At 43.4% G+C, this 13,839-nt stretch overlaps 1 protein-coding gene across 2 annotated transcripts in view; it reads left to right on the top strand.

Moving 5' to 3' along the window:
* Positions 1–13,839, top strand: part of LOC121282117 (importin subunit alpha-4-like) — a 122,296-nt gene that overhangs the window by 23,461 nt on the left and 84,996 nt on the right. The window contains exon 2 of one of the 2 annotated variants that reach the window (XM_041195602.1): positions 10,510–10,554. In XM_041195602.1, the coding sequence (XP_041051536.1) occupies positions 10,510–10,554 (45 nt within the window). Of the gene's footprint in view, positions 1–10,509; positions 10,555–13,839 lie in introns of those variants that run through there. The other variant, XM_041195603.1, reaches the window with a different exon arrangement.

Below are 13,839 nucleotides of genomic sequence, written 5' to 3'. Positions count from 1 at the left end.
CTCCAATCAGAGACTCTTCCTCTCCCACATTTGCTACTGATAGGCTGGTCCTTGCCCAAGTTTGTAAGCCTATGATGGGAAGAACAGCTCTTTGCAAAAACTTCCACTCCAACTTAGCCTTTTAGCATTTTGGAATCTGGCTACCAGAGCCTCATTGAATGGTCGCATCCAGCCTGTGGGCCACCGGTTGGGTAAGCCAGGTCTAAGTAAATAGAGATTGTAAATAGCTAAGGCCCCAACATTGATTCTTGCAGCAGTGCACTAGTTTCAGTTTGAAAACCTGAAAATTACCCACATGCCAATTCTCTGTTTCCTGTTAATTAGCCAATCCTCTATCCATGCTAATCATTCTTGTGAATCCCCTCTGTATTCTCTCCAATGCCTTCACATCTTTCTTCAAGTATGGTGCCCAGAACTAGACGCAGTACTCCAGCTGAAGCCTAACCAGTATCTTATACAAATTCAACATGACTTCCTATTCTTTTTTTTAAATTCATTCATGGGATGTGGGCTTCGCTGGCTAGGCCAACATTTATTGCTCATACCTAATTGCCCTAGAGAAGGTGGTGGTGAGCTGCCTTCTTGAACCGCTGAACTCATGTGGTCTAGGTACACCCGCAGTGCTGTTAGGAAGGGAGTTCCGGGATTTTGACCAGCAACAGTAAAGGAATGGTGATATATTTCCAAGTCAGGATGGTGACTGACTTGGAGGGGAACTTCCAGGTGGTGATGGTCCCATCTCTCTGCTGCCCTTGTCCTTCAAGATGGTAGTGGTCGTGGGTTTGGAAGCTGCCGTTGAAGGAGCCTTGATGAATTTCTGCAATGCATCTTGTAGATGGTACACACTGCTGCTACTGTGTCAGTGGTGGAGGGAGTGAATGTTTGTGGATATGGTGCCATTGCACTCAATGTCCCTATTAATAAAGCCTAAGATACCATATGCTTTATTAACTGCTTTCTCAACATGTCCTGCCATCTTCAATGACCTATGTAGGTAAACACCGATGTCCCTCTGCTCCTGCGCCTCCTTTAGAGGTTCTCCCTTTATTTTTATACCGTCTCACTATCTTTCCTGTCAAAATGAATCAGCTCACACTTCTCTGCATTGAACTTCATCTGCCACTTGTCTGCCCAATCCACCAACATGCCTATGTCCTTTTGAAGTTCAAGACTATCCCCATCACAGTTGACAACATTTCCAAACTTCGTTTCATCTGCAAATTTTGAAATCATGTCCTGCACATCACAGACTAGGACATTAATATATATCAGGAAGAGCAAGGGTCCCAACATTGAGCCCTGGGGAATGCACTGCAGACATCCCTCCAATCTGAAAAACAACCATTTATCGCTAATTTCTAGGCAGAATTTTACGGGCACATGCCCGACCCGATCAGACGCAAATTTGCGCAAGATGACGTAGGGTGAGCGTCCCAACATCATCGCACACTTGCGTGATATTTCGCTCGGCAGGCGCGTGCAAAAGTTGGAAGCGTGCCTGCTGACAATTAAGCCCATTGACAGCGCAATTGTCTCCGATTTTTCATGGTCCGTCCAACCTTATGGCTGGTGGACAGGCCAATTAACCAGGCGGCCTTTACATTTTTCACCAAACCTCATCCAAGGGTGGGATGAAATCTCTGTTATGAAATAAAATAAAAATAAATATCTGGGGACAGCATTTTTATGAGGTATATTTTCAGGTGCTTGATTGTGATGCATGGAAATTTTTTGCAGCTTTTTAAACCTTTATTTTGTCATTTGCAGGTCTGCAGCTCCCTGAGGTAGCTGTCTGCCTTCAGGGAGCTCTCTCGCTTTGCTCACCCACGCCTGCGGTGAAGTAATCGCCTGCCCTCTCCCCGCCCCTACCCCAGCAGCGCTGAGTTTGTCAGCGTGCGTTACACGCTGGCTGGCCATTAATTGGCCACTCCCGGGCTTGCCAATCCCGCACACCCGCCAAAGGTAAAATTCAGGCTTCTGTTTCCTGTCACTCAGCCAGTTTCTTAACCAAGTGCCTACTTTCCCTTTTATTCCATGGTCTAGAATTTTGCTCACAAGTCTGTTGTGTGGGACTGTATCAAATGCCTTTTGAAAATCCATATACACCACATCAACAGCATTTCCTTTATCAACCTTCTCTGTTACCTCCTCAAAAAAACTCCAGCAAGTTAGTTAAACATGATTTTCCCTAACAAATTCATGCTGGCTTTACTTAATTATCCTGCACTTGCCTAAATGATTATTGATTTTATCCCGTACTATAGTTTCCAGAAATTTCCCCACCACAAAAATCAAACTGACTTGGCTAGACTCCCAAATAAATGCCTTTTCCAGGCAACAGTCCAAATAGATTCTTAATCTATAAAACATTCAGTAATATTACTGCAAGGCACTCACCGTTCTCTAAGGGAGGTATTTCACAGCTTCTCTCTCCCTATCACTCAACAATGGCATTCTGAGACTTTTACCAAAATCATGCTTCTAGAACAAGCAAACACTTCTCTGGGTGGCTAGAGGCTGCTTTTTCACAAATTATTCACATTAAATTATTCACACACACACTCAGGCCCACAAGCCTGATTCACAGCATCCAACAGTAGTATTAGGAAAAAAATGATATTTCCTTTACACTAACTGGCCTATAGTTTCCTGTTTTCTGCCTCCCTCCCTTCTTGAATAGAGATATTTGCTACTTTCCAGTCTGATGGAAGCTTTCCAGAATCTAGGGAATTTTGGAAAATTAACACCAACACATCTACTACCTCATTAGCCACCTCTTTTAAGACCCTAGGATGAAGTCCATCGAGACCCAGAGACTTGCCAGTGCACAGCTCCATCAGTTTGCTCAGTACTGCTAGTGATTGTAATTTCACCAAGTTCCTCTCTCCCTTCCACCTCCTGATTGACAGCTATTACAGGAATTTTTTAAATATCCTCTATAGTGAAGGCAGATTTTCTAATACTACAGTTTGGAAGTCCAAAATCCAGCTGTCCAAAACCTGGAATTGTCCAAAAACTGGGCATTTTTGAAATATTCCATTTGGTATTCAGTTAAATGAAATTCAGACTTATTATTCAAATACAGGGACAATTTGACTAGGTGCTAGTTCTTGGTGGAATACTGGACTAATTATCAGCTTCGCTACTTTGTTCACAGTGGCGGTCTAGTTCCTGCGTTCCAAGCTGACTTGACTGTTCCTCGACCCTGTCCCACCCAGCTGAATCTCTGCCCACACACTGTTGATGCTGGTGTACAAAATCGAAAATCCGGCATGGGGGTCTTGGCCTCAGGATGTCCAACCTGTACTTCCTTAAAGGATTCTTGCATTTTCCCAATGACAGATGTTAGACTAACTGGTGTATAAGTTTCCTGCTTTCTGTCTCCCTCCTTTCTCGAAGACAGATGTTACATTTGAAGTTTTCCATCCACTGGGACTTGTCCAGAATCTTGGGAATTTTGAAAGATTACAATCAATGCGTTCATTATCTTTGTAGCCACTTAGACCATAAGACATAGGAGCAGAAATTAGGCCAATCGGCCCATCAAATCTGCTCCACCATTCAATCATGGCTGATAAGTTTCTCTCCGGCCTTCTCCCCGTAACCTTTGATCTCGTTACCAATCAAGAACCTCTCTATAAAAACAAAAAAACTGCGGGTGCTGGAAATCCAAAACAAAAACAAAAACAGAATTACCTGGAAAAATTCAGCAGGTCTGGCAGCATCGGCGGAGAAGAAAAGACTTGACGTTTCGAGTCCTCATGACCCTTCGACAGAACTTGAGTTCGAGTCCAAGAAAGAGTTGAAATATAAGCTGTTTTAAGGTGTGTTTGTGGGGGGCGGAGAGAGAGAGAGAGAGAGAGGTGGAGGGGGGGTTTGTGGTTGTAGGGACAAACAAGCAGTGATAGAAGCAGATCATCAAAAGATGTCAACAACAATGGTACAAAAGAACACATAGGTGTTAAAGTTAAAGTTGGTGATATTATCTAAACGAATGTGCTAATTAAGAATGGATGGTAGGGCACTCAAGGTATAGCTCTAGTGGGGGTGTTTTTTTTTAAAAATAATGGAATTAGGTGGGAAAAGGAAAATCTTTATAATTTATTGGAAAAAAAAGGAAGGGGGAAACAGAAAGGGGGTGGGGATGGGGGAGGGAGCTCACGACCTAAAGTTGTTGAATTCAATATTCAGTCCGGAAGGCTGTAAAGTGCCTAGTCGGAAGATGAGGTGTTGTTCCTCCAGTTTGCGTGGAACTTCCAGTGAAGCCCAACGCAAACTGGAGGAACAACACCTCATCTTCCGACTAGGCACTTTACAGCCTTCCGGACTGAATATTGAATTCAACAACTTTAGGTCGTGAGCTCCCTCCCCCATCCCCACCCCCTTTCTGTTTCCCCCTTCCTTTTTTTTTCCAATAAATTATAAAGATTTTCCTTTTCCCACCTATTTCCATTATTTTTTTAAAAAAAAAACCACCCCCACTAGAGCTATACCTTGAGTGCCCTACCATCCATTCTTAATTAGCACATTCGTTTAGATAATATCACCAACTTTAACTTTAACACCTATGTGTTCTTTTGTACCATTGTTGTTCACATCTTTTGATGATCTGCTTCTATCACTGCTTGTTTGTCCCTACAACCACACCCCCCCCACCTCTCTCTCTCTCTCTCTCCGCCCCCCACACACACACCTTAAACCAGCTTATATTTCAACTCTTTCTTGGACGCGAACTCAAGTTCTGTCAAAGGGTCATGAGGACTCGAAACGTCAACTCTTTTCTTCTCCGCCGATGCTGAAGAACCTATCTATCTCGGTCTTAAGTACACTCAATGACCAATGGCCTCCACAGCCTTCTGTGGCAATGAATTTCATAGATTCACCACTTTCTGGCTAAAGAAATTTCTCCTCATCTCTGTTCTAAAAGGTCTTCCCTTTACTCTGAGGCTGTGCCCTCGGGTCCTAGTCTCTCCTACTAATGGAAACATCTTCCCCACGTCCACTCTATCCAGGCCTTTCAGTATTCTGTAAGTTTCAATCAAATCCGCCCTCGTCCTTCTAAACTCCATCGAGTATAGACCCAGAGTCCTCAAATGTTCCTCATATGTTAAGCCTTTCATTCCTGGGATCGTTCTCGTGAACCTCCTCTGGACCCTCTCCAGGGCCAGAACATCCTGAGATACGGGGCCCAAAATTGCTCACAATATTCTAAATGTGGTCTGACCAGAGCCTTATAAAGCCGCAGCAGCACATCCCTGCTTTTATATTCTAGTCCTCTCAAAATAAATGCCAACATTGCATTTGCCTTCCTAACTACTGACTCAACCTGCAAGTTAACTTTAAGAGAATCCTGGACAAGGACTCCCAAGTCCCTTTGCACTCCAGATTTCTGAATTCTCTCCCCACTTAGAAAATAGTCTATGCCTCTATTCTTCCTACCAAAGTGCATGACCTCACATTTCCCCACATTGTATTCCATCTGCTACTCCTTTGCCCATTCTCCTAACCTGTCCAAATCCTTCTGCAGCCTCCCGCCTCCTCAATACTACCTGTCCCTCCACCTATCTTTGTATCATCTGCAAACTTAGCCACAATGCCCTCAGTTCGTTCATCTAGATCATTAATGTATAAAATGAAAAGTTGTGGTCCCAACACTGACCCCTGCAAAACTCCACTAGTCACCGGCCGACATCCTGAGAAGGATCCCCTTATCCCCCACTCTCTGCCTCCTGCCAGACAGCCAATCTTCTATCCTTGTAGAAGCTTTGAAAAGTATTTTGTAATTGCCTTCACAGTAGAAGATACAGAACACATTCCACAAACAATAAAAAAGCAAGGGGCAAAAGGAAGTGAGAGGCTTCTTTTTAGACCCTACGATACAGGCCATCTGGCCCAGGGGACTTGACAGGTTTTAATCCCATCAGTTTTCCTGGTATTTTTTCTCTTACAATCGTGATTGTTTTAAGCCTCTCACTCCCTTTTGCCCCTTGCTTTTTTATTGTTTGTGGAATGTGTTCTGTTCTTCTACTGTGAAGGCAATTACAAAATGCTCTTCAAAGCTTCTGCCATTTCCTTGTTTCCCATCATTAGTTCCCCAGTCTCACTCTCTAAGGGACCAACACACTCTGTCATTATCTTTTCCTTTTTATATACTTATAGAAGCTTTTACTGCCTATTTTTAAATTTCTTGCTAGTTTTTTCTCATACTCTAATTTCTTCATCTTCATTTGTTTAAGTCATCTTTAAATATCTGCCTCTGCTTCTCTACCATCATCCCTTTTAACCTACTTTACTTTAGCCAACTATGTCTTCATAGATTTGTAATTGTCTTGTCTCTAATTTAAGGCACTAGTTTCAGATCCAGGTTTTTCACCTACAAACTGATGTGCTGGAAGTAGTGACATGAGACTACAAAGGCCAAAATTAAATTCTGCTGTGTGCCATTGACTTTTTGCCTGGCTCGGAAGTTCTCAGGATAGGAACAGCTATTTGCTCTGAAACAATCAAAAGCAATAGAAGTCAGAAACAAGCAGTAATTAATGATGGGAGATAAGTTAGAGGGGTTGATTGAAGACATGGTCAGAGGTTTACCAAGAAAAATGGTGTGAGCAAAGTTCTTCACAACTAAATGTTTCTACATGATCATCCTGAGCCTTTTCTCCTCCAATGTGAACATTCTTGACGCCTGTGGTTTCTCAGGTACCTAATCCTGGGCTTTCTGTTTATTCACCCTCTCCAGTGTCAGATATACTTCTCATGACTAGAATGGTATCCTGTATTGCTGCGGTGTTTTTTAAATTCCTGCATTGAGGAGCCGCATCTAAGATGCTTGGAAAATGCACCTGGAGACAGTCTCAAACTTTTTGAAGTCCTTCAATGACATTGGCTTCATGTCTTGGTCAAGTCAATTCGACCTTCAGTTCTCCTTCCATCCAGTGATTTTCTGAGCCTCACCATCCCCTCTGAATGAAATGAGACTCTGATCTTGCACTTTACATGCCTAACATCTGTCATAGGGATAATGCTAGAATCCATTGTTAAGGAGGTAATAGTAGGACATTAGAAAATCATAATACAATCAGGCAGAGTCATCATGGTTTTGTGAAAGGGAAATCATGTTTGATAAATTTATTAAAGTTCTTGCAGACTGTAACAAAATAAGAGCTCGTGGTGTAGTTGGTAACATATTAGCATGAACAATGGATTAGTTAGCTAACAGGAAATAGAGAATAGGCATGAATGGGTCATTTTCAGGTTGGCAAGATGTGGAGTGCCACAGGGATCAGTGCTGGGGCCTCAAATATTTGCAATTTGTTTCAATGACTTGCATGAAGGGATTGAACATATGGTTGCTAAATTTGCCGATGAGACAAAGATAGGTAGGAAAGTAAGTTGTCAAGAGGAAATAAAGAGTCTACAAAGGGATTTAGATAGGATAAGTGAGTGGGCAAAAATTTGGCAGATGGAGTATAATGTGGGAAAATGTGAACTTTGGCAGGAGGAATAGAAAAGCAGTATACTATTTAAATGGAGAGAGATTGTAGAACTTGGCAGTACAGAGGGATCTGGGTGTCCTGGAACATGAATCACAAAAAGTTATTATGCAGGTATAATGAGTGATTAGGAAGGAAAATGGAATGTTGGCATTTATTGCAAGGGGAATTGAATATAAAATTAGGTGTTAAAATTATAAAATTAAGTGTTGGTACAGCTGTACAGGTCTTAGACAGCATCGAGCGTACAGTGTTGATCTCATTTAAGAAACGACATAATTGCATTAGAAGCAGTTTGGAGAAAGTTCACTCGACTGATTTCTGAAAGGTTGGACAGGCTAGGCCTATATCCATTGGAATTTATTGAAACATATAAGATCTTGAGGGGACTTGACAGGTGGATGCTGAAAGGGGTTGTTTCCCCTTGTGGCAGAGACTAGAACTTGGAGACGTAGTTTAAAAATAAGGGGTCTCCCATTGAAGACACAAGAGGAGAATTTTTTTCTCTGAGAGGGTCGTTAGTCTTTCGAATTCTCTTCCCCAGAAAACAATGGAGGCTAGGTCATTGAATATCTTCAAGGCTGAGTTAGACAGAGTTTTGATTAACAAGGGAGTCGAGAGTTTTGGGGGGCAGGCAGGAAAGTGGAGTTCAGGCCACAATCAGATCAGCCATGATCTTATCAAACGACAGAGCAGGCTCAAGGAGCTGAATGGCCTACTTCTAATTCTTGTGCAAGCCATTTGCTTCTTTTTCTCAACAATTCTCATTCTATATATCTCAAGTCTATTGAAGGCTTGAACTCTGCTCCTTTCTCTAGTGAGATGAAATGAGACTCATTGTTGAACAGGATAGTAGAGAGAGCTCGCTATCTGACAAGTGAGCCCTTTCATCTGTTTAATCTTATCTCTTTTGATTGTATCCAAATTACTGTAGTTGGTTCTTCTCTGAGCTTTCCCCGTTCTTTCTGACCCTGGGACTTTATCTCATTATCCCCCTGGGATTAACTCACAGTTTAGTTCCCCACCTCTCTTCTCGTGGCCGCAAGGAGCAAGGGAATTCTTCTGGTGTCTGGGCCAATATTTCTGAATCAATCAGCACCTTCAAAAGCAAATAGACTGGTCACTTTTCTTGTTACTGATTATACATTCTGGCTATGTGAAATATGGCTTCTGTACATCATAACAGTGTCATTGGTTGCTTTTTAAAAAAAAGAAAATTTAATATTTGTACGTGGGATGTGGGCATTGCTGGCTGAGATTTATTGCTCATCCCTAATTACCCTTGAGAAGGTGGTAGTGAGCTGCCTTCTTGAACCACTGCTGTGCACATGGTGTAGGTACACCCACAGTGCTGTTAAGGAGGGAGTTCCAGGATTTTGACCCAGCGACAGTGAAGGAACAGTGATATATTTCTAAGTCAGGATGATGTGTGACTTGGAGGGGAACTTCCAGGTGGTGGTGTTCCCACCTATCTGCTGCCCTTGTCCTTCTAGGTGGTAGAGGTTGAGAGTTTGGAAGGTGCTGCCGAAAGAGCCTTGGTGAGTTGCTGCAGTGCATCTTGTAGATGGTACACACTGCTGCCACTGTACGTTGGCAGTGGAAGGAATTAATGTTTATTGTGGTGGATGGGGTGCCGGTCAAGCAGGCTGTTTTGTCCTGGATGGCTGTACAGCACTTTGAGGGGTTTCTGTGATGAGATAAATGAAAATGCTATGTGTTTTGCCTCACCTGCAGCCTATCAACCAGATATTGAATGTAGAACTGTCTGAGGCTCAATTCCAGAGCAGAGAAGTGTTGCTGGCAGCTCCATGGGCAGTTTCAAGAACTAAAATCTACAGCTTGGATTTAAAGCAGATACTGTGTTATGTTCCCTGTAGAGACCAGTAACTTTTAAAAAGAGATTTGAATTCCTAGTGACTGATTCATAGGATCACACAAGATTTCACCTTTTAAGACTTTTAATGCAACAAACATATGAAAATCAACATTGGTTAATCATTACTTAGTAGGCAACTGATAGCATAAACTACAGAAAAGATATTCCCCTCTTAACTTCCTAACATGATGTAAACTCCACACCATGTTTATACATTACACTGAGCTCTCTGCAGAATTGTAGTTTTTACAGGAGTCAGTTTAAAGTAACTCCCAGCTTCCAACAGGCTCACTTCTCCCCGTTTTACTGGGTCCAGTGTCTGTGGAAAGTAGTTTCCCTCAGTCTTCTGAGAATCCTCAAACTGACTTCCAATAACAACGTCCACTCAGGCACTGCCTTCTCCCTGCCATGCAGGGCAAATCTTCCAGCATCCTTAAATCTCTAGAGCTTCTGCCTCTTAGAGGAGGGAACAAGCTCTCACTCTAATTCTACCTGCTGGCTAGCATAGAGCAGCCTTTTGCCTTGCTGTTCCGAACAACTGCTGATTCCCTGTTGTGCTCTCCAGGACACTCATTCTCTCGTTTTCTGTCTCTGAATCTGATCTGTGAAAGCATCTGTGTGTCCAGGTGTGAAAGCATCTGTGTGTCCAGGTGTGAAAGCTGGCACTTGAGTTTCAGTGGGACTTGTCCTTGGTCCCTGGTTGACATGGTAATCAGATCACATAGGCTTATTGTCAAGGAGAACTAGTAGAAGGTCGCATGCTCCATTTTACTTGAATTAAGAGTGAAAACATAACCATCTTATAAAACCTCACAGTCGTAACACCTGCAAAACAAGAAATATGGAACAAAGTGAGCATGCATTGTTGGAGAGATTTTTTTTATACAGCCAACTATGTTTGGATAATGACCTCACTCTACCCCAGTCAGCCTCTAACAAGTGCTGTCATATATTGATTATTATTTGTCAAGATTGCTGTCATTTCTGAAAGCTGTATTAGGATTTGAAAATCATCATGTAAGTAGTGTACGCGTTATTGTGAAGTACTCGCTACTTTTAATCTGAAAGATCGCTGGGAGGAAATTATGGATTCTATAATCACTGACTAATGATGCATTATTTGTCCTTTTAATATTACAGACTATGAGAAAACAACGAAATGAAATCACAGTTGAGTTACGAAAGGCAAGTATCGGAGCCTCAGTCACCAGTTAGCATCCTGCTGGATTTGCTTTCAGTTTGTGTCATTTCTTCAGTCCACCTCTCTGAAGAGCTCCCCAATAATTAATCGACAGCTGGTTCTGGTGGTTCTAAAATCACAGCATCCACAGCTTCAGTGCAAAGAAAGGCAAAGTATTTACTTAGTATTCAGCGCTGCTCCAGCAGGAGTGAGGTGCAGGTCTCTGGGCTGCTCCAGCGGGAGTGAGGTGCAGGTCTCTGGGCTGCTCCAGCGGGAGTGAGGTGCAGGTCTATGGGCTGCTCCAGCGGGAGTGAGGTGCAGGTCTCTGGGCTGCTCCAGCGGGAGTGAGGTGCAGGTTTCCGGGGTGTCCCAGTGGGAGTGAGGTGCAGGTTTCCAGGGTGTCCCAGTGGGAGTGAGGTGCAGGTTTCCGGGGTGCTCCAGCGGGAGTGAGGTGGCTGCTCCAGCGGGACTGAGGTGCAGGTCTCTGGGCTGCTCCAGCGGGAGTGAGGTGCAGGTCTCTGGGCTGCTCCCGCAGGAGTGATGTGCTGGTTTCCGGGGTGTCCCAGCGGGACTGAGGTGCAGGTCTCTGGGCTGCTCAAGCGGGAGCCTTTAACATTTTTCTAATTTATTCATTCACGGGGTGTGGACGTCGCTGGCAAGGCCAACATTTATTGCCCATCCCTAATTGCCTTCAAGGAAGTGGTGGTGAGCTGCCTCTTTAAACACGGCAGTCCATGTGGTGTAGGTACACCCACTGTGCTGTTAGGAAGGGAGTTCCAGGATCTTGATTGATGTTAAAGACCCATCAGTTTGGTAAAGGATGAGTTATTTAAAATCCCGGAGGGAAACTTTAAACAACTGTCATAACCTATATTTTCAATTGGTGTGTTTTGAATTGCAGCTCTAAATTCAGAAATAAGACCACCGGTTCTTGAGAGGTTTTTATATCAAACTAAATGAAACATGTGTTAACTTACAGCAAATTAAACATATACACATGGCTACAAATTACTACTATCATAACTTTTAACAAATTCCCAAATTAATCTCCACTAAGATTGAAACAGACACCAGGCAAATAATTTTCACATTAGGAATTCAAAATGAGTTTCCTTTCAATTTGGTTCCTTTGCAGACAGTTGTAGGCTTACAGCTGCTTAGATATATGCCTCTGCCCGGCATGCACAAATTCCCTTCTGTTATTCCCAGCTTTTCCCTTTGAATGTAAATTCTCATTGTATCACCAGGCCCTTTGAACTCCTTTCATAGTACCAATCTTATTAGTAATATAAACATTGTTTGGTGTCTCCCACCTAGGTGCAAGATTTCACTCCTACTTTTGAATGCTCTATTCAAAAAAATGCAAATATACCCTGTACTTTTGTTTAAATCTCAAAACTACTATATGTCAAAGCACCCAGACCAATTATCCAATTAACACACACACAGACTAAACCTCTATTTTAAACAGTGACAGTGAAGGAACGGCGATATATTGCCAAGTCAGGATGGTGAGTGGCTTGGAGGGGAACTTCCAGGTGGTGGTGTTCCCATCTATCTGCTGCCCTTGCCCTTCTAGATGGTACTGGTTGTGGGTTTGGAAGATGCTGTCTAAGGAGCCTTGGTGAGTTTGTTCATGGGATGTAGGAGTCGCTGGCTAGGCCAGCTTTTATTGCCCATCCCAAATTGCCCTCGTTCAAAAGGCATTTAAGAGTAAACCACATTGCTGTTGGTCTGGAGACACATGTAGGTCAGACCAAGTCAGGACAGCAAATTTCCTTTCCTAAAGGACATTAGTGAACCAGCCGGATATTTATGACATTCGGCAATGGTTTTGTGGTCGTCATCAGACCTTTTAATTCCAGATTTTTGTTGAATTCATATTTCACCATCTCCCATGGTGGGATTCAAACCCGGGTCCCCAGCCCCTGCAGTGCATCTTGTAGATAGTACACACTGCTGCCACTGTGCATCGGTAGTGGAGGGAGTGAATGTTTTTGCATGGGGTGTCAATCGAGCAGGCTGCTTTGTCCTGGACGGTGTCAAGCTTCTTGAGTGTTGTTGGAGCTTCACTCATCTAGGCAAGTGGGGAGTATTCCATCAGACTCCTGACTTGTGCCTTGTAGATGGTGGACAGGCTTTGGGGAATCAGGAGGTGAGTTACTTGCTGCAGGATACCTAGCCTCTCACCTCATGCTCTTGTAGCCACAGTATTTATATGAATAGTCCAGCTCAGTTTCTGGTCAATGGTGACTCCCCCCCCCCCCCCCCCACTGCAGAATGTTGATAGTGAGGGGATTCACTGATGGTAATGCCATTGAACATCAAGGGGTGATGGTTGGATTCTCTCTTGTTGGAGATGATCATTGCCTGGCACTTGTGTGGAGTGAATGTTACTTGTCACTTAACAAAAACAGAATTACCTGGAAAAACTCAGCAGGGCTGGCAGCATCGGCGGAGAAGAAAAGAGTTGACGTTTCGAGTCCTCATGACCCTTCGACAGAACTTGAGTGAGTCCAAGAAAGAGGTGAAATATAAGCTGGTTTAAAGAGTTGGTGGGGGGGGGGGGGTGGGCGCCGCCGGAGAAAGAGAGAGAAGTGGAGGGGGTTGGTGTGGTTGTAGGGACAAACAAGCAGTGATAGAAGCAGATCATCAAAAGATGTCACAAACAACAGAACAAAAGAACACATAGGTGTTAAAAGTTGGTGATGTTATCTAAACGAATGTGCTAATTAAGAATGGATGGTAGGGCACTCAAGGTATAGCTCTAGTGGGGGTGGGGGAGCATAAAAGATTTAAAATATTTAAAAATAATAGAAATAGGTGGGAAAAGAAAAATCTATATAATTTATTGGAAAAAAACAAAAGGAAGGGGGAAACAGAAAGGGGGTGGGGATGGAGGAGGGAGCTCAAGACCTAAAGTTGTTGAATTCAATATTCAATCCGGAAGGCTGTAAAGTGCCTAGTCGGAAGATGAGGTGTTGTTCCTCCAGTTTGCGTTGGGCTTCACTGGAACAATGCAGCAAGCCAAGGACAGACATGTGGGCAAGAGAGCAGGGTGGAGTGTTAAAATGGCAAGCGACAGGGAGGTTTGGGTCATTCTTGCGGACACACCGCAGGTGTTCTGCAAAGCGGTCGCCCAGTTTACATTTGGTCTCTCCAATGTAGAGGACACCACATTGGGAGCAACGAATGCAGTAGACTAAGTTGGGGGAAATGCAAGTGAAATGTTGCTTCACTTGAAAGGAGTGTTTGGGCCCTTGGACGGTGAGGAGAGAGGAAGTGAAGGG

The sequence above is a fragment of the Carcharodon carcharias genome, chromosome 9, assembly GCF_017639515.1.
Source record: "Carcharodon carcharias isolate sCarCar2 chromosome 9, sCarCar2.pri, whole genome shotgun sequence".
Taxonomy (NCBI): Eukaryota; Metazoa; Chordata; class Chondrichthyes; order Lamniformes; family Lamnidae; genus Carcharodon; species Carcharodon carcharias.
Note: the sequence above shows the minus strand (reverse complement) of the source record. Positions and strands in the feature narration are given on the sequence as shown.